The sequence below is a fragment of the Manihot esculenta genome, chromosome 8 (genome assembly GCF_001659605.2).
Source record: "Manihot esculenta cultivar AM560-2 chromosome 8, M.esculenta_v8, whole genome shotgun sequence".
Lineage (NCBI taxonomy): Eukaryota > Viridiplantae > Streptophyta > Magnoliopsida > Malpighiales > Euphorbiaceae > Manihot > Manihot esculenta.
In genome coordinates, this window is record NC_035168.2 from 10,589,813 (window position 1) to 10,616,430 (window position 26,618).

Here is a 26,618-nt window from a genome sequence, read left to right on the forward strand (position 1 = left end):
ATGAATTTCATGTTGATTCTATTGTTATTAAATTCAGAAAATAAATCATTTGTTCTAGCTTTTTAATGGATGATTTATTTATTATTAAAATTTCATCTGAATTGTAACTTAATTATAAATGTAATAGCTTAGATGTTGTACCATTTAAGATAAAACGTCCTATTGAAATTAATCAAACTTATCTTTGGCATTTAAGGCTTTGTCATATTAATTTAGTTAGAATTTCTAGGTTGGTTAAAGATGGACCTTTGAGTTCATTGGAAATGGACACATTACCAACCTGTGAATTCTATCTAGAAGGTAAAATGACTAAGAGGCTTTTTCCTTTAAAAAGTAATAGGGCCAAAGAAGTTTTAGAACTCATTCATTCTTATTAGTGTGGCCCAATGAGGATCCAAGTTCGGGGTGTTTTGATTATTTTGTGACTTTCACATATGACTACTCAAGGTATATGTATATTTACCTATTGTATTATAAGTTTGAATGCTTTGAAAAATTCAAAGAATTTAAGGCAAAAATGAAGAAGCGATATGGAAAATATATCAAGTCACTACGGTCTAATCATGGTGGCAAATACCTCTAGGGAATTCATTGCTTATTTATCATAGCAAGGAATTATTTCACAATTATCTGCACCTAGTATGCCACAACAGCATGGTGTAGCATAAATGAGGAATAAGACAATTATGGAAATGGTTAGATTAACAATCAAAATCTTTGATTTTGAAAAGTGTCATGATGAATCTTGTGTGTATAACAAATAGAATGGTAAAAAGGTAGTATTTCTGGTATTATATATGGATGATATTCTGCTTATAAAAAACTGTGTAGGTATCTTGACTTCTATCAAAGACTGATTGTCTAAGCAGTTTGATATGAATGATTTGGGAGAAGCTGCTCATATTCTTAAGATCAAGCTTATGTGACATCTTAAGAAGAAAATGATTGGCTTATCTCAAGCACTTTATATTGATAGCATTCTTGCTTGTTTCAACATATAATATTCCAAGAAGGGTTTTCTCTATCTAAGGATCAGTGTCCTAAGACATTTGAAGTGATAGAGAGCATGAAGGCAATTCCTTATGCTTCTATAGTAGGAAGCCTAATGTATGCAATGTTATGCACTAGACCTGATATCTGCTACTTTGTTGGCATGGTTAGCAGATTTCAGTCTAACCCCGAGCAAGAACATTGCACTGTAGTCAAATATATAATCAAGTACTTAAAAAGAACTAGAGATTATATGTTGGTCTACCAGTAAGAAGAACTTGTACCCATTGGATATACAAATTTAGACTTTCAGTCAGTCAAGGACTCTTGAAAATCTACCTTAGAAAATGTTTTTGTCTTAAGAGGTAGAGTCATGAGTTGGAGGAGTATTAAGCAAACTTGTGTTACTGACTCTACCATGGAAGCCGAATATGTGGCAAATTCTGAGGCAGCCAAAGAAGTAGTATGACTTAGGAACTTCCTAATGGATCTAAGTGTATTTCCATCAATTCAATCACCTGTTACACTTTCCTATGATAATAGTGGAGCAATTGCAAACTCGAAGGAGCCATGGAGACATAAAAGGGAAAAACACATTGAGTGGAAGTATTTGTAACGACCCAAAAATCGGACCGCTACCGGCGCTAGGATCCGGGTCGGCTTAAGGCCGCTAAGACCCATAGCAAGCCTGACTTGCAACCTGAAAACCTGTTTAATCCCATACATGATCAACAACGTACATAAAAATTTAAAACTTTTCTTTCATACATCCAACTCAACCTGAACATGCACTGCACATAGTCATAATCATAATCATGATCCCTCTGTGGGATCTCATCAATGCCCCAATGGGCAATACATCATAAGATGAGTTGGCTTTCATGAACATAATAAAACATTTTTTTGATCATGTAATAAAAGGGATACCTCATACACAATGTCAAGCACAATATCTAATCCTCAATATCATCACATGACTGAAACTGTACCTTTACATAACATTAATACATTTATCATGTCCACACTAACTATTACATACACGTGACTTCATTACTCTTGTAAACCTCCTGGTCTACCCTGTACCTGCAATCCTGGGGAAAATTGGGAGAAGGGTGAGCTACTAGAGCCCAGTGAGCAGAATAATAAAACATTTAAAAACATATGATAACATGGAATGCATCACATCACAGCTAATCACATCAAGGATGAACCTGTCACCAATAGCCCTCTACATGGTCCAACTGTGCCAGAACGTAGAATGGGTCCTGGTCTTTCCCTTACATATCATAACATAACAGTGTCCAACTGTGCCAGAACGTAGAATGGGTCCTGGTCTTTCCCTTACATAGTGCCAGCGAACGTAGAATGGGTCCCACTGGTCTTACATTCCGTACCGTACATATCACATCGTCATATCATAGATCAAGGGCTATGGATCATCCAACATTCATCCGCATCAACATTTAAAATATGCAATGCAACATATTCGTGAATTATAATGCAAGCAACCTAATTCATCACATGGCATTCATGATGCATGATCATGCTCAATCCTTGCAATTGATTTGCTTAAAAACATAAAGGGTTATTCCACTCACCTCTGGATAGCTCTGACCAGACACTGGGGCAACAGACTCACTGCTGGGGTCCTCGGTTCCTCGGGTCCGAACCTACACAGGTGGACTCAAATGAGAGACCAAACATACATGAACATAACTCTAAACTATTCCCTAAAAACCCCCTAAAACATCATAGAATAATCATAGAAAAACATGCAAGAAATGGCTGAACAGGGCACTTTCGGCGGCAGGTTCGGCGGCTGAAAGTCCCTCCAGAGCCGAAAGTCAGGCAGGTTCGGCGGCACCTTCGGCGGCCGAAACTCCCAGACAGAGGCGAAACTCATGCATGTTCGGCGGCACTTTCGGCGGCCGAAAGTCCCAGACAGAGACGAAAGTCTCCTTTCGGGGGCAAGCTTCGGCAGCCGAAGGCTGCCTCCACAAGCATGTTCGGCGGCCGAAAGTTCCTTCCGCTGCCGAACCTAGTTTCTCCCAGAATGGCAGAAACTCAGCTCCCCTATGCATTTATGCCTCCAATCTCATCCAAACATGCATAAACCTATTCTACAACACTCATACACAAGCATACAAGTTCCTAGGGGCATCAACTAACTAAAACCCCATCTAAAACACATCAAACATACATTTGCAAGCCACATTGTTCAAAATCACATCAAAAACCCATAAGCTCAACATAAGCTACACATGCATTTTCTACCCCATGAACTTGCATAAAACTTGCTTAAAACATAAAGTAAGCTAGAGATCGACTCTTACCTCTTGAAGATCGAGGGTGGAGGCGATCTAACTTGGAGTTGGAAGAGATTTGAGTTCTTGAACCTCAAAGCTCCAAAACTTGCTCAAAACTCGGAAATCTTCAAAACAAGATGAAAACTAGTGAAAAACTCGAAAGATCTAAAGGAAAAGACTCAAGATCGGTGAGGGGTGGCGGAGAACTCACCTTGGCTGGAAATGGGGAAAAAGCTCGCCCGTTTTCGGCTAAGGGACCCTTTTATAGTGGCTGGCCAGGCCACGTTCGGGGGCCGAACGTGCCTCCGCATGCATGCCATGTTCGGCGGCCGAACTTGAGGTTCGGCGGCCGAACTTGAGGTTCGGCGGCCGAACCTGGACTTTCCTCACTTATGCTTTCGGGGGCCTAAAGGCACTCCCGAAGGCATGCATGTTCGGCGGCCGAACTTGAGGTTCGGCGGCCGAACCTGAGTTTTCCTTCAAGGTTGTTTTTATGCAAAAACTCATTTCCATTTTACTTAAAACCATGAAATACCTTAAAACATTTTATGAAAATATGATTCTACCCTACTAGAGGCTTCCGACATCCGAGTTTCCACCGGACGGTAGGAATTCCGATACCGGAGTCTAGCCGGGTATTACAGTATTACCTGATACGAGACATTGTTCAAAGGGGGTAATGTGATGGTGATGAAGATTGCATCAGAAAACAACCTAACTAATCCTTTTACAAAGAGCTTATCAACAAAGACTTTTGATAATCATGTGGAAGGACTGGGAGTTCGAATAATAGATATATGGTTATGAGTCTAAGTGGGAGATTAATAAATATATACTATTAACCATGCAAATGTAATAGTATACGATTTGAATATTTTTGAACAATTATTTAGTTATATTTAATTGGAGATTTGCATTAAATGATAATTTTTCAGCATATTTAGTAGCAATTGTGTTGATATATTTTGTATGTATTTAATTGGACCAAGTAGAGAATGGTTATTTTATATTGACTATTAAAACATATTCTTTAAGACATTAGAAATAAGATTTATATTCTTAATCTTGACTTAATTATTGTAAACAATTATACATTGTCTTATGCTTTAATTCATTAAAGAGTTAATTTCAGTTATCGGGATAATATCACTCAATGAGCTGGGCAAAGGCGAGATGCATTTGTGAAATATTAATTAATGATAGAATCCATATCTCAATATAGAGAATGATGATGTAATTTAATTAAGCTTATAAGGTTTCATTATATAAACTTTGTATGTGGATTTTTAATCCGACACAAGATAGATATGAGATTCAGGTATCAGTAATTGTGGTTTTAATTTTGTCAATGGATTTGAACAGAAACCAAGATTGGGAAATTTGAAATTTATCCAATCTAGTTTTCTATTTTTCCCTCTTCACATCGGACAATATTAAAATAAATTAAACCTAATTTCTAAAAAAACAATAAAAAAGGAATTTGGGTTAAGAAAAGAGAGATACTATAAAGGCTCCGGAAGCTTAATAGAGAATGAATCAAGTTATCAATACGGTCATCAATACACTTAAGAATGAACAGTATTCGATTCAAACTGAAAATACAAATGAATAATATGGTTGTTCTCTTTATTGGTTACTGTTCTCTTCCTTGGCTCTACTTGTATAGTCTTCCTATTTGGGTTTGTTTTATGTTTCATATGCGATTTGTCCATCATTGACGATTTTAAATTTGGTCCGTCGAGAATCCAGTTACCAATAATCACATGGCAGGATTGAAGAATCGAGTTCTTTTTGAGGAGCAATCTCACAAATCCCTATCGAATTTTGTAATTGCAATGCGTAAAATATTTATAGATTTATTTCCAGATAATGAATTATCAGGGACAAAGGTTTTGTAAATTTTGGGGTTGTGAATTTGGTGTATAGCCGGTACGGAGATATCCCGGCATACCATGAAGCAGGCAATTAGCAAAGCAGGAGAGGGGTTTTATCTCTCTCAATTGGTTGTTTTCAAAGTCTTTTGATTAATAGAAAATATAACATAAAAACTATATAATTGTATTTTAATTAAAATTAACTAATAAATTTTTTAAAAATTTAATGATTTAATAGTAATCATCTCAATAATAGATTTCCACAAACACAAATATTCCCTTTTACTTCTCTCCTAATATCATATTTTCTAATCAAAATTTAATAAATGTTTGATAGTTATATTAACAATAAAATATTTACACTAAGCATATCACATATAAATTTATTAGTATTATTTTTTATTATTAAAAACTTTACTTGTTTTATATCATTATTTTTAAGAAATTAAACATAAAAAATATTTAATATTAACTAAATTGTAATAATTCATAAATTATTAACAAATTACTAATATTAGTTTTAATTATATTTTTATAAGTATTTATTATTATTATTATTATTACTATTATTATTATATCATTTAAACAAGTTAAACTTGTCAATATATATTTTTTATAAAAGAAAAAGAAAAATAAAAAATTTAGAAAACTAAAAAGAAAGAAAGAAATATTTTTTTTATTAATTTAAAAATATGCAATAAAAGATAAAAAGAAAGTTTTATGGAGTTATAGACAAGATTGAAATTGTACTACCAAATTTAAATACAAGCAAATTTGAGCAACTGCATACGTAAATTACTCACTTTTTGGGTAGGTGTACCGATTTGTATAAGGGAAATCTAATATTCACTCAATTCTATAATTTTTTCTATTTTATTTTTTATATATTAAAAAAATAATTTTTGATTATTTTTTTAATTTTAAAAATTTTAAAAATATTAAATTTTATTAAATATTAAATGATATTTTAAATATTTTAAAAAATAATTAATAGAGATTATATTAAAAATAAAATAAAATATAAGTATAATAGCTAATTTATCCATTATTATAGTATAAAAAAATAAATAATAATTTTAAAAAAAATAATAATAATAATAAGTTAAATAAAAATATGAAACAGAAAAAGTAATAATAAACACGCTGCTCAAGCAGCATCGAAACCAAAATCCCAACAGGAACCAGACCTCCAGACGATCAATTGGTTTTTACTACAAAAATGGTTTACAGCTATACGAAGATATTAACTAATGATTTTTTGGTTGGTTGACAGGGAAATTCTCTTCAGGCTGCCTTTGCCACAGATAGTTTGCAGCCTCTATCCAACGTGGATGGACCAAAAACTTCTTGTTCTTCAGAGCCCAACGAGACTTCTCAGTCCCAGCATCCTGGGAGACCACATGTGTAACTGATGTGTCAAGGTCCCTGGAGCATGTGGCTCCCAACTGCTCAGCCATCTTCCAGAGATGATGATTATCAGCCTGGAATTGGGTGGGAAATACTCGAGTGAAGACAATTTTACATCCCTTCAGCACATCCTTCCGAACAATTTTCAAAACCTGCAGAACGAGAGGAAACCCAATCAATCCTAGTATACGCAAAAACTTAAACCACAAAAGTTTATTTTTCCCCTCTTCTTTTTTAAGTTCTAGCACATATAATGAGAGAATTTGATTAGGGGAGACATGTAATACACCAACTAATCAACAAATATGAACAAATCTGCATATCTTTATTAGCAGGAAATTTAGGATTATTCAGAACACGCCCAATCAAATATAAGATAATGATGTCAACGATCAAACTATGCATGGAAGAAAAAGACGGATAAATAGAAATCAAGAGAGGGGAATTTTTGCAAAAAGGGACAAGGAAATTAAAGACGACTTTCAAGAGACTGGCGGGCATGGCAAACCATAAGGCCTTCTTCTGAATAAAAAATTGTCATCTTTGATGGTCCAATTCAGTTCACTGGTCAACTCTAGTAATGAGCCGATCTATTTATATCAATTAATTTGAACTTCAAATTCACAATCTTTAATGTTATTTTTCTTGCAAAAATTGCATATTTTCAATAGTCATTATTTTGAAGTAAATATGAACATATACATTTTGGTAGCAATTTGTTGTAATTTCCTAAATTAATTGTAAAGCATATTAAACAATAAAACTACAAACACATAGGACTTAAGGTTGAAAATTGAAAAAGCATGTTTATTTATTAAACATACTATATCTAATAAATCACAATCAAATCATATATAGAACCAACTTTTGCAATATAAACTTTTTATCAATGTCAGATTTTTCAATTTCCAATTTTATTTGTTCAACCATAAATGCAAATCATTTACTTGAAAGCATTCCTGTGTATGTGTTCATGCATGAGCACACATGCACGTGTTCATCCTCAAACTGGGGAGACAGGACAGGATAACAATGATATACACTTGAAAGAAAGAAATCACTTTGTTCAATGGTCCTTTTTACCTGTCTCACGTCTCTGTCATCAAGATTGTCCACCAGCTCCTGCAAGAAGGTTCTCATTGTATCAGAATCAGAAACAAAAACAGGTGACTATAACAAAAAGTTTAGGAAGAGTGGCCATACATCAAAGAACATATGGTGAATTTTCCTTAGAACTTTAAGAACAGATGCAAGCGCTCCATCCCTGTCACTCTCATCACTCTTTAGCTCAGAAAGAGATTTACAATTGAAGCCAAATTGATGACAACTTGAAGCGAAAAAGTGATATCTTTCCATTAATATCAAATTGCCTTTATGCTTTGTCCATGCCTAAATCAAATAAAACTAGCTTATAAGCAAAGAATAATAATTTACTGGCTCAAATCTACCTACAAATAAACTGCAACTTAAAGATAAAGATAAGAAATATTTTCTCAAATATGCACTAGCGCACCACCAACAGCTGGCTTATTACACAAGTGTAAAGAAAAATACAAGGTAATATGCACTCCAAAGACCTTCAGTCTTCATATCATAGAAAAGATATGGGAAAGGTAATTCAACAAGAACGAAGCAACATTTCACACAAATCTCTGGTATGAAGCACTCCAAGGCACTCAATAGTTAAGCAACACGATGTGCTCAAGGCAGAGTGCTGAGCATGGTTGTTTTCTGTGAACTAAAACTAATCTTCTTGGCGGTCCAAGGCATACAAATCTTTTAGTTTTGTATTAGAGAAAGTAGAAACAGCTTAAAATTACAAAGTGAACAATGAAAAGAATTAGGGCTGATAATTCATTGGTTTGAACCGAAAAACTAAACCAAAGAGAGTTAATTCGGTTTTTTCAGTTTTGTTTTTGGTAAATCCATTTTATTTTGGTTATTATTTTCAAGAACTTTCAGTTCAGTTCAGTTCAGTATTTAAGGCTAAAAGCCCAAAATAACTGAACCGCTTTTGCCCCATTCAATGCTACTTGCCTTTAGAACTAAGCACTAAAGCTTATTTTCTCCATTTGCCCTGCTCTCAACTGACTTCCCTTTCTTTTTCTCCCCTTCTTCCTTTTCTTCACTTTTCTTATTCTTCAAGAGACCCAAGATGCTATTGATTGCCATCAGACTCAGGGAGTGGATCTAGTGACTAACAGCATACACATCACAGAGATGCATCAACTATGTCCATCACGGTCACACACTGTTCGACTAACTAACGAAGATTATGATTTCATTTCTATTGGACCGAGTTCTCTTTCTTTTTGCAATTGTTATGTTGTAGACTTTGATTCATTCCATTGTGTCATGAATTGTTGAAAGATATAGGATTAATGAGTTTTCTTTTTTTTTTTTCCTCTTTGCATCTGGATAAACTTTAATGGGTATTGATTTATTGGCTTTTTTTGCATTTAGGTATTGTTGTATATGGCTGGGATGGGAAGGATTGGTTGGTAGGAATTGTTGGTTGTGAATAAATGACAACGTTAAATGGTTGTTGGGAATAGTAGAAAGTGTAAAACCGATAAGCTCCGAACCGAACTGAACTAATAAGATTTTTTTTTGTTCAATTTTGATTTTTAGCTCATTGTTTTTCCTTTCTACCAATAATTAATTTTCGCGGAGACAACATAATAGGTCTACTCCTCTAATATTTTGTATCATTTTTTAGCTATTAACTAATTATAAATGTTTTGTTACTCTGTTAGTGTGGTGAGCCAGTTTATGTCTCCTCCAACTATTACCCATTGGAAAGCCTTAGGGCAAAACTTATGTTATTTGAAAGGGACTCTAGGACGAGGTTTAAATGTTGAATATTTTTCAAATGCTGCCTAAGCAGGTTCAAATTAGATTGAAGATTGACCATAAGGAAATTTGATGTCCTAAAAAAGCAAAATGCAGAGTATAGTTTCTCAATCTATTGTTGAATCATAAGACAAAGTTATGGAACAATCGGCATGTAAAGTGGTGTGGATGCTTCAATTACTAGATAAATCAGTTTCAAGACCTCCCTACCAACGAAATTATGGTATGATAATCAAGTTGCCCTCCACATTACTTTCAACCCTGTGTTTTATGAGCGGACTAAACATATTGAGATAGATTGTCATTTTGTTCATGAAAAAATCCAATAACAGATCATTTCAACAGGGCATATCAAAATTGAAAAACTAGGAGACATTATTCAAAAGCTTTGAATGGAGCTCGTATTGATTGTATTTCTAACAAGTTGAGCATGATTAACGTCCATGCTCTAACTCGAGGGGGAGTAGTATGGAAGGTCAACTATATGTGATTGTATAAATAATATCTAGTATAATTAGAGGGATACCTTCCTGGAACCACAATTATAGGAATCCTTGTATATAAATATTGAAAAATTCTTTCAAGTAACACATAGAAATAGTCTTTCGACAAAGATATATTGCTTTAACAATTAAAATATTAAAACTAAAATGCTATAAGGAGGATATGAAAATACAAATGTTTTGACTTTATAAATTAAATTTATTGTCAAAATAAGCTTCAATTTTAACATTGCAATAATTTATACCACATTAGATTTAAATGTTTATATAGTTATAGTTACATGAATCATGGTACTCTTGAGTTATGATATGAGCACGTGGTACATAATACATCAATTAATGAAATATAAAGTATGTAGGGGTAGACTTAATTGGTATGCTAAATCGATTAGCAGTACATTTAATTGGAACACCAATTTAATTTAGAGCATATAAAGTATATTTATTCAATATAATATAATGTTCAAATAATTAAATATCTGACAAATAATTGATAATATTTGTATTTTCTAAAAAATTTTAAATCTTAACTAATAGAATTATCATTTATACTCCCAAGTTAACACTGTCACCTATTCCACTAGCATTTAAATTCATTACCTTACTTAAAGTATTTCAAAATGTAATCTATTCTTTTTTATTTTTCTTTTGCTATAGCCTTTTTGCCTCCCTCTCCTCTCCTTCTTGTGCCTTCATACTATCACACAAATGCATATTTGTTGACCTTTCTTCTCTTTTCCATCTTTTCATTCTTCGCCGGAACCTCTATTTTGGTGACTCGAATCGCATTCCCTGACAATTTAGGAGCAAAAATATCACATCCAGTATGCAGTACCTAGATTGCGCTTCCCTTGGGTGTGAAAGAATACGGTAACTATGGTTAAACATTTATTTAGGATACCATAATGAATAATAATAAATTGGCTCTTAAATCGCCAAATATATATTATTTTGTATTAATCCAAACTGATGAATCTAAAAATTAGATTAAAGAGAGGTGGTCTCTAGGGCTAAGGTTTAAATCAGGGGGTTTGGGAATTGAAGAAATTGTGCCATGAAATAAGACAGTTGTAGGTAAGCAAATTTGGGAACTAATATCCTCCAAGTTTTCCCTATGGGCTACTTGGGTGGTGAGAAATAAGCTCAAGCTACTATGCTTTTGGGGAAGTACAAAGGCTATAGAGGCAAGTTAGTCCTGGAAGCATCTAGTAAAGATGAGGGACAGTTTCAGGATGTGTTACTCCTATAAGTTGAGAATGGGTGAATTATCCTTCTAGTATGTTCCTTGGCTGGACGGGTTGAGTATTGTAGAGAGATATGCTTCCCCGAATATTGAGGATGCTAATATTCCTAGACAAGCTAGGGTGATGGAGGTGCAGAGGAAAGGAAATTGGAGTCTTCAATACCCACAAAGAGGCTGCTTGGGTACAGGTAAGACAGCATAATATTTTGGAAGTGTAGGAGGACTTTATAACCTAGAAGTTGACAACCTCTGTGAAGATCCCAAGTCACAGATCACATCACGGAAGGATTGATAGGGCCTCTGACTCATTAACGAGAGAGTCTTAAATCTCAAATATGTTATTAATCTGTTTGTTTTATTCAATAAAGAGAAACATCTTATATAGTGGAGTTTCATACAATTATAGTACTTCTAATTAAAGTAAAAATCTAATACAAGTAGTCATTAGATAAGAATCTATTATGATAAGATGATGAAAATCTAATAAAATAATGGAAATCTGACAAGAAACTAGTAAATAAATATAATATGTTCTTTATAGATTTGGTTTATCTATTATCCATAACAAAAGTATACTATTGCTAGTGCTTGGCAAGCTTTGAGAAACAAAAGTAGCAAGGTAAAAAGGTGGAAGCTGGTGTGAGGAAAGTATGGGATACCAAGGCATAACTTTATTACTTGGTTAGCTATTCAAAGTAGACTTGCTGTTAAGACCAGGTTGGCAAGGCGGACAGCGGCTCCTAATTCCTAGTGTTGTTTGTCAGGTAAGTGAGGAGACTGTGGAACACCTCTTTTTAAATTGTCCATATCTGGTGTACTTTGGCGAGCAATTATGCAGAAGTGTGGATTAAGTAGGCAGCAGCTTAGTTGGAGGGGGAAGTTAGCTGGTTCTCTAGGAGAGCTACTGCGAAAGGCCTGCTAGCATCAGCGAGAAGAGTTGCCTTTAATGCAACTGTCCATTTTATTTGGTTTGGAGAGAAATAAATGGATCTTCAAGCAAGCCCCTGCCGATGCAGGACAGGTTAATCATTTGATTGTGGCCTGTGTAAAGCTGAAGTTGATACAAGACAATAACCAGAGCCCTTGTGTTGATTGGAGCTGCTGGGTTTAGAAGTCTTGTAGAGAGGTGGGCTGTTTGTTTTAGTTTGTATAGAAGTTCTGGTTAGATTGCTTGCTGTATGTAGCCCTGACTTTTTGTCAAGGATAAAGGCCCCGAGTCTGGTTGGGCGGTTGTACAGTTGTTTGCTTTTGTTGTTTTGGAAATAAAATTACATTTATTGACCAAAAAAGTTAGATTAAAAATCACTAAACGAAAAAGTAAGTTAACATAACCTATTGCATCATGACTAATCAATTATATGATACTAAAATTCAATCATGTTTACAAAAGTTATTACAGACCATTTAGAGTAGAGATTGTAAGGTAAAAAAAATGAGTTTTATTGTTGGGCTTTATTCTAATGCACTAAGAATTTTAGAATTAATATTTTTATATTATATTTTATTTAAAACAAATTAATTTTTAATAGTTAAATATATTTTCCATCATGGTCATACTAAATAACTTTAATTAAGTGGGAAGAAGGATGGGGAGAAAGGGAGGATAGAGAGGGGAATAATGGGATGGCCATATATATATATATATATAGATAGATAGGTAGATAGGTGGGCATTGATTTCAATTTGGCATTCAACTGAAACCCATTGGCACGTGTCCATATCAATTTGAAGGTAGCTAATTTAAAGTACTTATAACAAAATGCTTATGCACTCACAGTTTCTGTATCATCGAGGATCAGAACAGCATTTTCTTGCCCCAGCACAATATCAAGACCTTTTTGATGTCTCTGAGTTCCATCATCACGTGAAATAACTCTAGCATCAAAGTACTCTCTTCTAGGATCAAGCAGCTTTGCCATTTCCATTGCATATGCTCTATCACCCATTGTGTATATGTACATCTCAAACATTTGACTTGCTTCCTTGAGAAACATACGTACAAAGGGCCTTAATCTGGTCATCATTTGCAAGAAGTCCAACTTGAAGAGGCTACCTTTTGAAACATCTATCCATTTCACAAAAATATACAGTAGATAAAAAGGCTCCAACTGTTGAGGATAATTACAAAAAAATGTTCACTTATCAAATAAATAGAATATTGTCAAATGAATAGGATGACCACGATGTTTGCAAATGGAAAAGAAGTACATGCACAATCTACAGGATATACAATGATGAAAGTAGTAAATGCAAACTAGCCAGAAGCTTCATGGCACCCCCCATTTATTTGCAGGCTTGGCTTGGAAAAATGATTCTATCATGATGCATTATCTTACAATCTAAGTATGCATGCTGCAAAAGACTGGCAACAAATTTATCTACAAAAACAGAAGGGCAAACTTCAAAAAAGTACCAGGTGATTCCACAGATTACTTAACGTCATTTACAGGCCCTCCATAACTTGCAAGTGTACCGTCAAGTAATAATTGACCTCTTCAAAAAATTGCATACAACAGTACAATCTGCTGTTTTCTTCTTTCAAGCAAACTCCATACAGCAAGGTGAGCTTAAACTTCTCACTCAAATTTCTTAGTCTTTCGATAATTTTATCTATTTAAGCTATAAGAACCATGAACAATATGGTTGAGATACTTTCTATAAATAGCCTAGATTTGTAGTGATTGTATGCATAATTAGAGATATGATTGTGTGATATGATTAGGCTATAATTAGAGAATTAATTTATTCTTGTAAGTAGTATATATATTCCAATTGGTTTGAGGAGAATAATTAAATATCTTTCTCTCAAAATCTTTCTTCTTTCTTTTTTCTTTTCATCATTGTTTCATAGTATCAGAGCCAAGCGTCTTGGCCGATTTGTGAGTGGCAGATCTGCCACCTTCATTTGGAGGTTTTCTGGAAGTCGGTTAATCTCACCAGCCTCGCCGGTCTCCGAACAGCACCTCCCTGAAGCGCCATCACCAGAGACGCTGCCACTCGCCTTCATGCGCTGCCACTTTGTTTCTGCATCCGGTACACGCGCCAGCAAGTGACCCTTATTCCAGCGACTCTTTTCCAGACTCGCTCGACACCGGCAACTCCAGCCCACTAGGTCCGGTCACCTGCCCAGCTCTCCCATCTTTCGTGAACAGTACTCTTTCTCAACATGTCTCAGAAGCGGATAACCTAAATACAGTTCACATGGCCCAATCAAATAGAGTAGACTCACGTTCCAAACCGAATTCAGTCACTCTAAATGAAGCAAGAGTACAGAGAATATTTGCAGTTCCGAGCTACTCAGCAACATTCTTCTCCAAACATTGCTCATTCTGGTAACTCTTTTACTTATCTAACCAAGTCTTTACCCATCAGTTCATGGATCTTCGACTCTGGTACTTTTAATCATATCTCTAGTAATTCCAATCTTTTCTCTACTCTTGTTTCACCTTCTATACCATCTAAAATCACATTACCTAATGGTTCACAAACTCAAGTTAAAAAGATAGATAACTTATATCTCCTTCCTTCTATTCCCTTGACTAATGTTTTATTCGCCCCTAAATATCCATACAATCTAATCTCTGTTAGCAAATTGACTAAAAATCTTCACTGTTCAGTCATCTTTACTGTTGAATCTATGGTTGTGCAGGACCGAAGTACTGGAAAGATGATCGGAGCAGGATATGAGTCACACGAATTATACTATTTTTCCACGTCTAACCCTCCAATTGCTTTTGTGCCTACCACCTCCGCTGAACTCATTCATAGTCGTTGGGGACACCCAAGTCTGAACAAGTTACAAAAACTGGTTTCTAGTCTCTCTTCCTTACCTTCTTTAGAATGTGAGTCTTGTCAACTTGGAAAGCAAGCTCGAACTTCTTTTTCCAAGCGGGTCAATAATAGGAACACTTCTATATTTAACATTGTTCATTCAGATATTTGGAGTCCAAGTCGGGTTAGTACTTAGTATAACTATGAGATTTCAATATTTTGTTACCTTTATTGATGACTATTCTCGTTGCACTTGGCTTTTTCAGATGAAGAATCATTCTGAGTTGTTCTCTATTTTTCAAAAATTTTATGCTGAAATCCATAATCAATTTAGAGTTCACATTAAGGTATTGCAAAGTGACAATGCAAGAGAATATTTGTCTTCCTCATCCACTCATTGCTTATCTACTCAGGGTATTACTCATCAGATTTCTTGTTCTCATACCCCACAACAAAATAGGGTTGCCGAGTGAAAAAATAGGCATTTGATTAAAACAGCCCGCACCTTACTCCTACATCACAATGTTCCATTGCGTTTTTAGGAGGAAGCTGTCCTTACTGCCTGTTACTTAATTAACCGAATGCCTTCCTCTGTTTTGCAGCATCAAAGTCCTCATTTTGTTTTATTTCCTAACTAGAATTCCACCCGGTTGTCTTTGCGTGTTCTCGAATGTATATGTTTTGTTTATGATCATACTCCTACCAAAGACAAACTCCAGCCTAAATCAATTAAATGTTTTTCTCGACTATTCACGGCTTCAAAAAGGTTACAAATTTTATGACCTACTACTAACAGATATTTTATGTCTGCAGATGTCACCTTTTTTAAAACCTCTCCTTACTTTTCGAAAACTTTTCTTCGAGTCCAACACACTTTGCCTATACCTCGACTCTTATCTCTCCTTTGCCTCAAGTGTGTTCGTCTCCCACCTCTATGCCACCTCTTTAGGTCTACACATGTCAGCCTCACCCATCTGCTAATAACAACAACATTTCTCTCCCTAATGCAGGTACTTCTAATGACTCACCTACCGTTCCATCATCACCTACTTCATTATGCCTTCAGCAGCAACAACCACTCCTCTTCTTGCTCTTTGAAAAATATTCGCTCTTCTCGAAATCCTCATCCCATTTATAATTTTGTAAGTTACCATCATTTGTCTCCTTCCTATTATACTTTTATTTCTGTTGTGTATGCTATCTCTATACCCAAGACAGTTAGAGAAGCATTGGATCATCCTAGTTGGTGTAATGCTATGGTTGAAGAAATGACTGCTCTTCACAATAATGAAACTTGGAAACTGGTATCCTTACCGTCTGGCAAATCTATTGTTGGTTGTCGATGGGTTTACACAGTTAAGGTGGGACCTGATGGCTCCTTAAAGCTCGCCTTCTAGCTAAAGGTTACATACAGATCTTTAGACTTGATTACAGTAATACTTTCTCTCCAGTAGCCAAAATAGCTTCTATTCGCTTCTTTATCTCATTGGCTGCAATTAATCACTGGATCTTTCATCAACTGAACATTAAAAATGCATTTCTTCATAGAGATCTCGCCGAAGAAGTTTACATGGAGCAACCTCCAGAGTTTGTTGCTCAGGGGGAGTCAGGCTTAGTGTGTCATCTTCAGCGCTCTTTGTATGGATTAAAACAGTCTCTAAGAGCATGGTTTGGACGATTCAGCACTGAAATTCAATAGTTTGAAATGTCTCGAAGTAATTCCGATCATTCTATATTTTTTCATCATAATGGTGATAGATGCATCTATTTAGTGATCTATGTTGATGATATTGTCATTACAGGAAATGATCATGATGAAATCTCTCAATTTAAGCAACATTTGTTCAGTCATTTTCAAACTAAAGACTTGAGGAAATTGAAGTATTTCTTAGAGATTGAAGTGGCACAGTCTAAACAGGTATTGTGATTTCTCAATGGAAATATGTTTTGGATACATTGGAAGAAACAGGCATGTTAGACTGTAGACATGTAGACACTCCCATAGATCCAAATGTCAAACTTGTTCCTGAACAGGAAGAGCCACTTAAAAATCCTGCTAGATACAGAAGATTAGTTGGCAAGCTCAATTATTTCACTATCACGTGACCGAAAAAGGTGAGACCATGCCAAAAAAGGAAGACGGCAGATGGAAGATGGGAGCACACACCCACATGCACCGATGCATGGATCTGTTAGAAAAGGAAGATTTGGCGCGTGGGAGCCACACGTCGGGATTCCGGTGATCAAATCTTGGATGCAGGCGGTTGGTGGCCAAGGCATCTTCTCAGGTAAGAGGTGAAGATAATGGTCACTCTAAATAATGGCCTTAAAGTGGCAGTAAAGGGATCCTCCAAAAACAATTTAAAAAAAAAAAAAAAAAGTTAAGGTTCTTCAAATGATGGCTATGATACCATGTAGGATTGAAAAACTATGAATTTGCACATTGTTATAGGTTATAGGAAGTAAATATGTTAATATAGGAAATAAATATTGATAGATGGATCAGTTGCTTAATCTTAAGATTATACAATCATAGACTTAATTTCCTTCATGTTTAGATACCGTCTCTCATGTATAAATAGGTTGTAATCTCTATTGTGAAATACAACAACAAATATTATCCTTTTACATGGTATCAAAGCTTAAGTCTCCAAATGTTATCCTTTATGGGTAACCCAAATAAACATAGCCTATGTCTCCAAATGTTACCCTTTATGGATAACCCAAAATGAACATAGCCCTAATTCTCCAAATGTTACCCTTTATGGATAACACAAATGAATAGTCCTAAGTTTTCAAATGTTACCCCTTTATGGATAACCCAAATGTTCTTCTAATCCTTTGTTTATTTTGATTATTTTGGGTTGATTGTTCTTATGGCTGAAATTGATTATATATGTAACAAGTTGGGCATGATTAACATTTATACTCCAACTTGAGGGGGAGTGTTATAGATTATAGAAAGTAAATATGTTAATATAGGAAGTAAATATTGATAGATGGATCAGTTGCTTAATATTAAGATTGTATAATCATAGACTTAATTTCCTTCCTGTTTAGATACCGTCTCTCATGTATAAATAGATTGTAATCTCTATTGTGAAATACAACAACAAATATTATCCTTCTACACACATATTTCATTAGATGAAATATTGCATATTTATACACAAGAGTCCTAATATAAAAAGGAAAAAATAATCCCTAAAATCAAGTCCTATAATCAAGCTAAAATATATGTATATATTTACTTCATATAACACAACGAAATATCAAAACTAGTAGCTCTAGCAATCACAATCACACTCACATTCTTTCTAAGAAATGTGACATTAGAAAAAGAAAATCACTATCCAAGAAGAATCAAACAATCATCTCAAATGAGCATACCTTGCAAAGAATCTATTTGACTATATAGATATTCCTCTTCTAATGTTATATGCATAAGCCGAGTAGAATTAAGCAACGTATGGTCTAAATCAAGAACCAAGTAAAGCTTTTTCTGGCGTAACAAATTCTTCATATCTGTTCTACGTAACCGCACAATTTCATCGTTACCAAGCCTTAACCCCTGCAAGTAAAGTTGTTCTCTACACATTATAATTATAGTAAGGAAGTGACAAATAAAAATGTCACATGCTAAGGAAAGCAATTCCAACATATCTACTTCTACACTGAGAATTTCCTTTTATCATTTGAGAATTTCCTTTTATCATTTTATACAAGGGGATGATAAATCATAGCTCCGTCAAATTGAAAGATACATCAACATATTGAAGACCTTTTCATAATATACCTTATGTATGTATCCAAATGTTACACCACCAGTTTCCTCATTCAACATTTGCCCACAGAGTATGCACATGTCTCCAAAAGATCCTGGATGTGTGCAGGCATCCTTACTTGAGGACACTTCTAAATAACAACAGGTCAGAAGTAGTTTGAAACCAACATAGAACATGTTCAAGTCAAAGACAATCATGGAATGAAAATGATACATACATTTTAAGCTGCTGGTTGAAGAAACATAAACACCAAACCAAAATGCACTAACCAACAATAAATGGAATCTCCTGATACTAAAATGACGTGAACATTTTCTTTCAAGTGACAAATTGCTAAACCAGATGATATATTTCTGAACTTTCCCTCACCGCCACATGAAAAACAATTACCAATTCAAAAATCCTTAAACATTAAAACAATCAGCAAGGTTGATAGCATCAATCCAACTTCTGAAGAAAACAAACTTAATCGGGATAATTCCTTAACCTTACAGTTACCAACTATACTGGCTATAAAAGTTCAAAACCATCAGCATGAATTTATTGATTTTATCCAATTCAAATCTGTTCTTTAATTCCTGCATTTGCACATTCCTTCAGCTTTTACTAAATCAAGCAAATTTCATAATAAATCGAATAAAGAAAAAAAAATAATGTTCTTAACAGTTGAATAATCAGATCCAAATATTTTAACGCTAAGCAATTGGTGGCCAAGAAGTCCATGGATAGTAGGGTACAGGTGGACTAAAAGACCACAACCAAACATTTATTTAAAAGAAGAAGAAAAAGGAAGTTTACCTAAGTTCTGCTCTAGGGAACCATGAGAAGTTGATCCTTTAGGATCCTCTATGTTCTCCACTGTCTCCACTCTACACCTTTTTATCCTGCATGTTAATTCATAAAACCAAGTTTGCTGTAAATAAGATTTAATTTGGTGAATTCAATAAACAGATAAGAAATTAAAATGAAATACAAGTCACTCAAACAAAGTTTAACTGAAGCCAACTTTGATCCACATTTAGACCTGACATCCATCAATGATACAATAAACTGCAAAATAGATTATTGTCAAGTACTTTGGATTCATCTAAATTCCAAATCCGTGCATTAGAATTATTAAAACAAAGCTAGAAGCGGCTTCTTACAGATCTAAACAATACTATCCCCAAGCCTTAGGAAGATGTTTGGGGTGACAATATTGATTCAATAAAAACAAAATTGTGTATTTTCAGAGGAAATAGTTTAGGACAAAAAAGAGTTGTGAGAGAGAAAAAAAAATAGTAGCTAATGGCTTAGGAAGGCAGGTGCCATAGTTATTAAGGGCACCAAGTAGATTAATGCGCAAAGAGGGCTTGGAGCCAAGGTGCAAGGCATAAGCACACGCCTGAAAGAGATGAGGCTAAAAAATATTAATAAAAAAATAAAATTGAAATCAAATAATCATAAATATAGCATTGTTTAACGTAACTTCAAATAACAATAAACAAATTATTAAAAAGCATAGAAGAATATAGTAAATGGATATAGACTTCACCACTAATAATATTTCTTTCTCTTGTAAAAGATAAATAGCATTAGTCATTTTTGAAAAATAAAAAAACAAAAAGAAGCAATCTCAGAAAAATCCTAAAATAAAGGAACCATATAGCTTTGTTAGTATTGTTAAAGGCAAAAGAGGGCAACCTCTGTTGATTTAGAAACAAATGACTCCAAACAAACAGTAAAGATGAAAGAGATCATGAAAACAGGTATGAGAAAACGGGAAGGGAGAATGAAGTAGAACAATTGTGCTCTTAGATGTTGTGGTTTGATGAGATGCCATTATTATGACTTTTTATAAGCAGCAACCTTAATTCTGGCGACTTCCTGGAGCATGAACACCAGATTATAATAGATCAACATATTTCAAGTGGTAATGCAATGAGCACCTAGGAGAATAGGGTGAGTGCCTGTTAGAAGTCGCCCACCTTTCCATGTAGATACATCAGAAGCCTTTTGAGCCTTGAGCTTGAAGTGTGGCTTCAATAACACTGGCATTGGCAAGGGGTTCGGCAGCATAAAAGGGAAACATAAGTTGATGAAGCTAGGCATCAAAAGAGGCTGAATTCAGGACCTTGAGAAAGATATTATTTTTCAAAGGAAGCCAGGGAAAGAAACTCGAGCTAAGTTCTAATTGCAATTAGGTAACTGATCAAAGAGAACATATGTCATAGTAGAATTATTAATCCTACCAGCATTAGGATTTGGAATCCTAAACAAAAAAAATTTAAGCAAATTCTAAGGCATCCAAACCAAAAGTAACTTCCTTAATAAATTAATACTCCACTTACTATATTTCTTTGTAAATACGTAGAAAATCCCAGCATCGCTTTGCTTCTTTCTAACCATGAATCCCCAAAAAAACAAATGCAACGAAATATGAACTTTAGAAACAATGATGAGTCTATTTTCTGATGTACATGCACGGAACAAAAAGAAGTGAAGAGTCCAATTCCAAAAAGAAATAAGTTCCAAATTGAAGTATTTTCCCATGATATAGCTTCAAAAGTCTTTTGAAAGATAGAAAGAAACCTAAATACCTCTGGCTCTCAATTTCAGAATCATTCTCAGCTTCTTCATTTGGTGATGAGTCTGATGAATCAGAATTGAATTCATCATTAACTTCTTCTTCATTTGGTGATGAGTCTGAAGATATAGAATCCAACTCTGCATCAAGAAAAGCTGCAAAATCGCCACTACTGGACGAGTGTACTGGAGAATCAGTTGCAAGGCTCATCTGAAATACCAGCTGAGGCATGAAACACTTTAATTAAGAATTCACATGTTACAGAAATAGAAAAGGAAAAGAAAAAATTTTAAGATGGGTGAAAGGAGAATATTGCTTTCAATCCTAAACATGAGAAAGACATGGTACGATGTAGCCATTAAAATGAAGGGGCAAAAGGCATTATTTTGAAAATTGTTGCAATTCCTTCTCCTCCATTAAAAGAAAAAGTGCAAAATCAGAAAAGAAAAGGCCTCATTACAAGATCAATTTCTGTGTGGAAGTATTTGTAGTATACAAGCACGATTTGGACATACAACTAAAGAACTGCACCAAGTTCACCTCAAGAACGGATGGGGAAAATATTTTCCAAATGCTACTAAATGATCATTTAAAATATTAATTAAACAGAGAGAGAGAGAGAGAGAGGGAAATTAGATAGAGAGAATTTTGCTGTCATGCAGGTGAGGGATATCAGAGATGAGCTAAAGAGAAGGTATGTTAGCTGATGAAAACTATCTTATAGTCGCTCTTTGCTGCTTAAACTTTTGTTCAACAATGGGCTACACAAATACTCAGTTCAGCTGTATAGTTGCAACTACTACTGGAAAATACTTGGTTCAGCTGTATAGTTGAAAAACAGAGCTATACACAATAAGCAAGAAAACCCACTGTTCTATTAAATCAAACCCTTTCTTAGCTAATCGATAAATGTACCCAAAAAAAGACAAACTAGAAGATCCTTTAGAATCAGTGCAAGAACCGGGGAAAAAAAAAGTGAAAAGAGGAGTTACGACTTAAGAGATCCTAAAGAGTATGATTCACAAATGCATAGTCTTCAAAACTTGTAGCAAATCGTAAGAAGCAACAAAAATATATAAACGAAGACATTTATTATTAAAATCCAGCTTACTGTATTCCATAAAAGCCAATTAACAGTACCAAACCATAGGGAACCAAAAATCCAGCTACATTCAATCAAGAAACAACAATTTTAAAAAGAGACAACTGAGATAACTCTCATATCATGCTAAGTAAGCAACACCTGGTTAAGAGAAGCAAAAAGCAAGGACTGGGTACTAGCTAAAAAGCAGCATAGATAACTGGAAAAACCATTCTGGGACTAAAATTGAGAGACAAGCCCCCTCATTCATGCCTCCAGCTTGATAACTCCCAAGCAAACAGAATTCAAAAGCAGAAACAAGAAGGTATCCGAACAGTAGAAGAAATGAATAGGGGAGAAAAAACATACTTTAAAGGATCAACAAAAAAAACAGAGTACTTGATGTTAAAGTAGCAAATAGAAGCAATTGAATAGTATGTTAACAATAGAAGAAATGAATAGGGGAGAAAAAACGTACTTTAGAGTATCAACAAAAAAGAACAGAGTACTTGATGCTCAAGTAGCAAATAGAAGCAATTGAATAGTATGTTAACACTGTCAATTTCTCCATACCTCAAGAATTACACTGTAAAAGAATCAACCAAAATCACACACTCATCAGTATGGTTCCAAAGCAATGTAAGGGGTAAAAGTCAAGTCACGACGGCCTCTACTTCTTCTTGTAAAATATACAACATTTTCAATGCTTTGAAAACTTCTTCTTGGCAACAAAATAGTTAATTTAAACCCAGAAGACGCATACAAGAAACAGAGTGAAACTAAGATTCTTTCTTTTCAGTATTAGTGTTGTAGCATTAGTGTTCAGTAGTACAACAGTAAAACTAAGAAGAAAATAACCCAGAAGTTCCAATCTGTTCTAATAAATCTGAACTCATGCGTGATTGTCATTTTTAGCATGAACAAAAGAATTTGTCAATAAAATACACCAACTAATTGGTTTCAGTTAAGTACACCAGGTTGAAGGACAACCATGTCACCCCCCCCCCCCCAAGCCACAAAACCCGCACCTCACAATGCCCTCCACTGAGCAACATTTCAAAGTTCAAACAGGTCTTTCTTCTTCCCAAGTCCTCTGTCCAAGTCATTTCTGAATTACACATTCTCAAACATGGAGAGCCATAGCAGTGAAATTCACAGGTGGTTAAGCTATGCATTTCTATGGAGGTAGAATCCTCTTCATCTTTCCTATACTCACTGTGATAAGATCATCAGGCTTCCTGGTCAACCCCATGTGGGTTTTCAACAGTTATCAAGTTATGTCACTGTGGATAACAAGTAGGATAGAGCTCTTTTCTATTACTTCATTGAAGCAGAAACAGATCCAGCTTCAAGGCCTTTGGTTATCTAGAAAGGCGTGTCTGTTCTTCTCTAGGAGTAGGGACTTGAGAGGTGGAAATCCGTGGGGACAATTACCAAACCACCACTATATGTAAGAATATATCTTTAATGGAGATTGAACAAAAACAGTGTGTTTCAAGATGTATCTTCTTATTCTTTATGACCGCCACATCAGAAGATTTTTCGGTCACCAAGTCCTCCAACCAGTTAAAGGTTGTACTTAACCCAAATCAATTACTTGGTGAACTTTATTGACAATTTTTAGTTGAGTTGAACATAATACTAGCTTTCCCTCTTTATCTCCATCTCATCCTGATTTCCACTTCCTTCCACCCCTTGGCCCTCTCTACTTCCTACTCTTTCGCACCTCTCTACCTCTCTCTCAATGAACCCAAAATCATTTTTAGAAAGAAGTCCAAATTCAATATCCAAATCAAAGGGAATATTTCAGAAAATCAACATCTAATTTTCCACCTCAAAACCCTAAACCCATCTAGTAAAACATAATGCAGGCAATTATTTGCCAATTCTTTATTCTTCTCAAATGCTCAATTCCACTGTTTAGAAGCTAAAGAAGAAGATATTCATTTACTTTGCAACCGAATTCTAATAGACACAACCCTAAGACTCAAAAGAGCAATCCCATTCATACCCAAGCCAAAGAATTCAATTGAGCCGCATCTATTTGAGAAGTGCAAACACATTGAGGGGGAGGGGGAGGGGAAATTAGCTGAAAGCCTCTTTTGGCCCCTACAGGTTCACCTTTAATTACAACCCATTGGATACTTAATTTATAAAATATAACTAATTAACCGCTATGATCAGGCAACTTACAGTCACAACTTGTATGTATTTCAACTTTATTTCATAATTTAATAAAGTATAAGGGTGTAATAGTTACATTTTTATAAGTTTTGGGATTTAATGATTATTTTTTTATATATAAAATTTATGTGTCAACTGAATACAAGGAAATGTGAGAGGGTCAAATGACTTTTTAGGTAAAGCTCCTTTCGTCCGGGAGGAATTTGAGCAGAGTGTGATAGAAACAGAGTGTTTATGGCTTATGGGTGAAGGCCTGTGGGTGGTGAGTCCGCTGCGAGACAGAGGAAGGGGGACATGGTCGCGATAATAGATGCAGAGGGTGGGTGTGCGGGAAGATGAAGGGAATGGAGCTTGAAATTTAAATTGAATGCACATATTCAATAGTGACCACGGCAACAATAAGATGAGCAGCATACTGGAGAAATTAGAACTGCAAAACTCACCTTACACCAAATATTGGTGAAAGACAACGTTTGCGGACTGTAGGAGTCGATAGCAATTGAGAGAAAGTCTTCAGTGACGATGAGTGAATATAACGGTGAACGTCATCAATTGGAAGGAAAACAATTGCCTGAGCTCCTGTAAGGCAAACAACGGACCTTCAGCCATGGTGAACTTTGATGGCTTCAAAATGCAGAAAGAAAGAAGGTGAATGAAAACTGGAATGGTGATCAATACTGGAGGCGAACCGGAAGTTGACTAAGTGGCATCAAGCTTCAAGCGAGAGCGCCTGCAGCCTACAGGGTCGAGAGATCGTCCAGTTAGGGTTGGGGGCGGGCGTTCGCACAGGCGGGCGGAGAGTCAGCAACTTAGACATGTCAGCAGGATGATTGGATGAAGCGGCCAGGACGGGGCTTTGCCATCCCTTCCCCCACATATGATACTAGCAGAATGCTACACACGGTAAAGAATTTTATTTTTAATATAATATTTTAATTATATTTTAAAACTTATTTCTTAAATTAAATAATAATTAGATTTCATTTGAATTTTCTGAATTAATTTAACTTTAATATTTTTAACCCAATTAATTTATATCATAATTAATTAAAAATATATTATTTTATTTACAAAAACAACTTAACTATATCATATTAACTTTTTTATGATCAATTTAACTATGTCATATTTATTTTTATATGATAAAATTATAAATATCGATTATTTTGAAATTTAAATTATTATAGCAATCTAAATTCAATAACAATAATTTTCTAGAATTTAAATTATTATGCACCTTTATAGGTAAACCTTTTAATTTAATATTTTAATTATAGTTTTTTTTATATTTTAATTTATTCACTTTTAAATAATATTAAATTCTTTACTAATGTAATTATTATTCAGAATTTTCCATTAATATTTTATTTAATTATATGATAATAATTTAATAACTTAGTGATATAGTCAGAAAACGGAACTGTTCTATAATTGGGGATTTTTGTAAAATAAAATTAAAAAAAAATATTTTTTAAATTCCGATTTGTGGAAAAAATTTTTCTAAATCAGGGTTGAATCAGGCCTCTACTAGGCTTCTATCGCATTTTATAAGTGCGGTAGGTTTACCGCACTTATAAAATGCGGTAGAAAACCGTTGAACTTAAATTATAATTTTTTTAAATAAAAAAAATTATACCGCATTTTTAAAGTGCAGTAGAATTTTTAATAATTTTTTTTTAATAATTAAAATTCTACCGCAGGCAGAATGTTAAATTTTACGATAATTGAAAATTTCTATAATTTTTAATAATTGAATTTTTTCAATTTACATATTACCGCACTTTTAAAATGCGGTAATATCAATTTCCTTACGTATTTGCGGTAATAGTAGGGTTTATATTAAATATATTATATTAATTATATTTATTTATTTATATATATAATTTATAAATAATTATAAAAATTATATTAATATTAATTATTTAATATAATTAAAATTTAATATAATAATGATCATATAAAAATTTATTTTAATAATTAAAATTATATATTTATAACATTATAATTATATTTATTTAAATATAATATCATATATTTTATATTTATTCATAGAAT

At 34.3% G+C, this 26,618-nt stretch overlaps 1 protein-coding gene across 14 annotated transcripts; it reads right to left on the reverse strand.

Annotated features, from left to right (window-relative positions):
* Positions 1-6,323: 6,323 nt before the first annotated feature.
* On the reverse strand, positions 6,324-25,479 carry LOC110621143 (RNA polymerase II C-terminal domain phosphatase-like 4). 14 transcript variants are annotated; one of them, XM_021765244.2, is made up of 10 exons: positions 25,253-25,470; positions 25,007-25,142; positions 21,312-21,520; positions 19,531-19,616; positions 18,744-18,862; positions 18,338-18,518; positions 12,952-13,241; positions 7,781-7,966; positions 7,661-7,699; positions 6,326-6,729 (listed from the first exon to the last, which is right to left on the reverse strand). In XM_021765244.2, exons 3-10 carry the CDS (start codon positions 21,506-21,508, stop codon positions 6,418-6,420), a joined length of 1,410 nt encoding a protein of 469 aa, XP_021620936.1. In that variant the 5' UTR covers positions 21,509-21,520; positions 25,007-25,142; positions 25,253-25,470; the 3' UTR covers positions 6,326-6,417. The 14 variants fall into 14 exon arrangements, with proteins under 14 accessions (XP_021620940.1, XP_021620937.1, XP_043814968.1 ...); XM_021765243.2 differs by having other exon boundaries at positions 25,242-25,470; XM_043959032.1 differs by adding an exon at positions 22,858-22,965 and having other exon boundaries at positions 25,007-25,470.
* Positions 25,480-26,618: the final 1,139 nt, after the last annotated feature.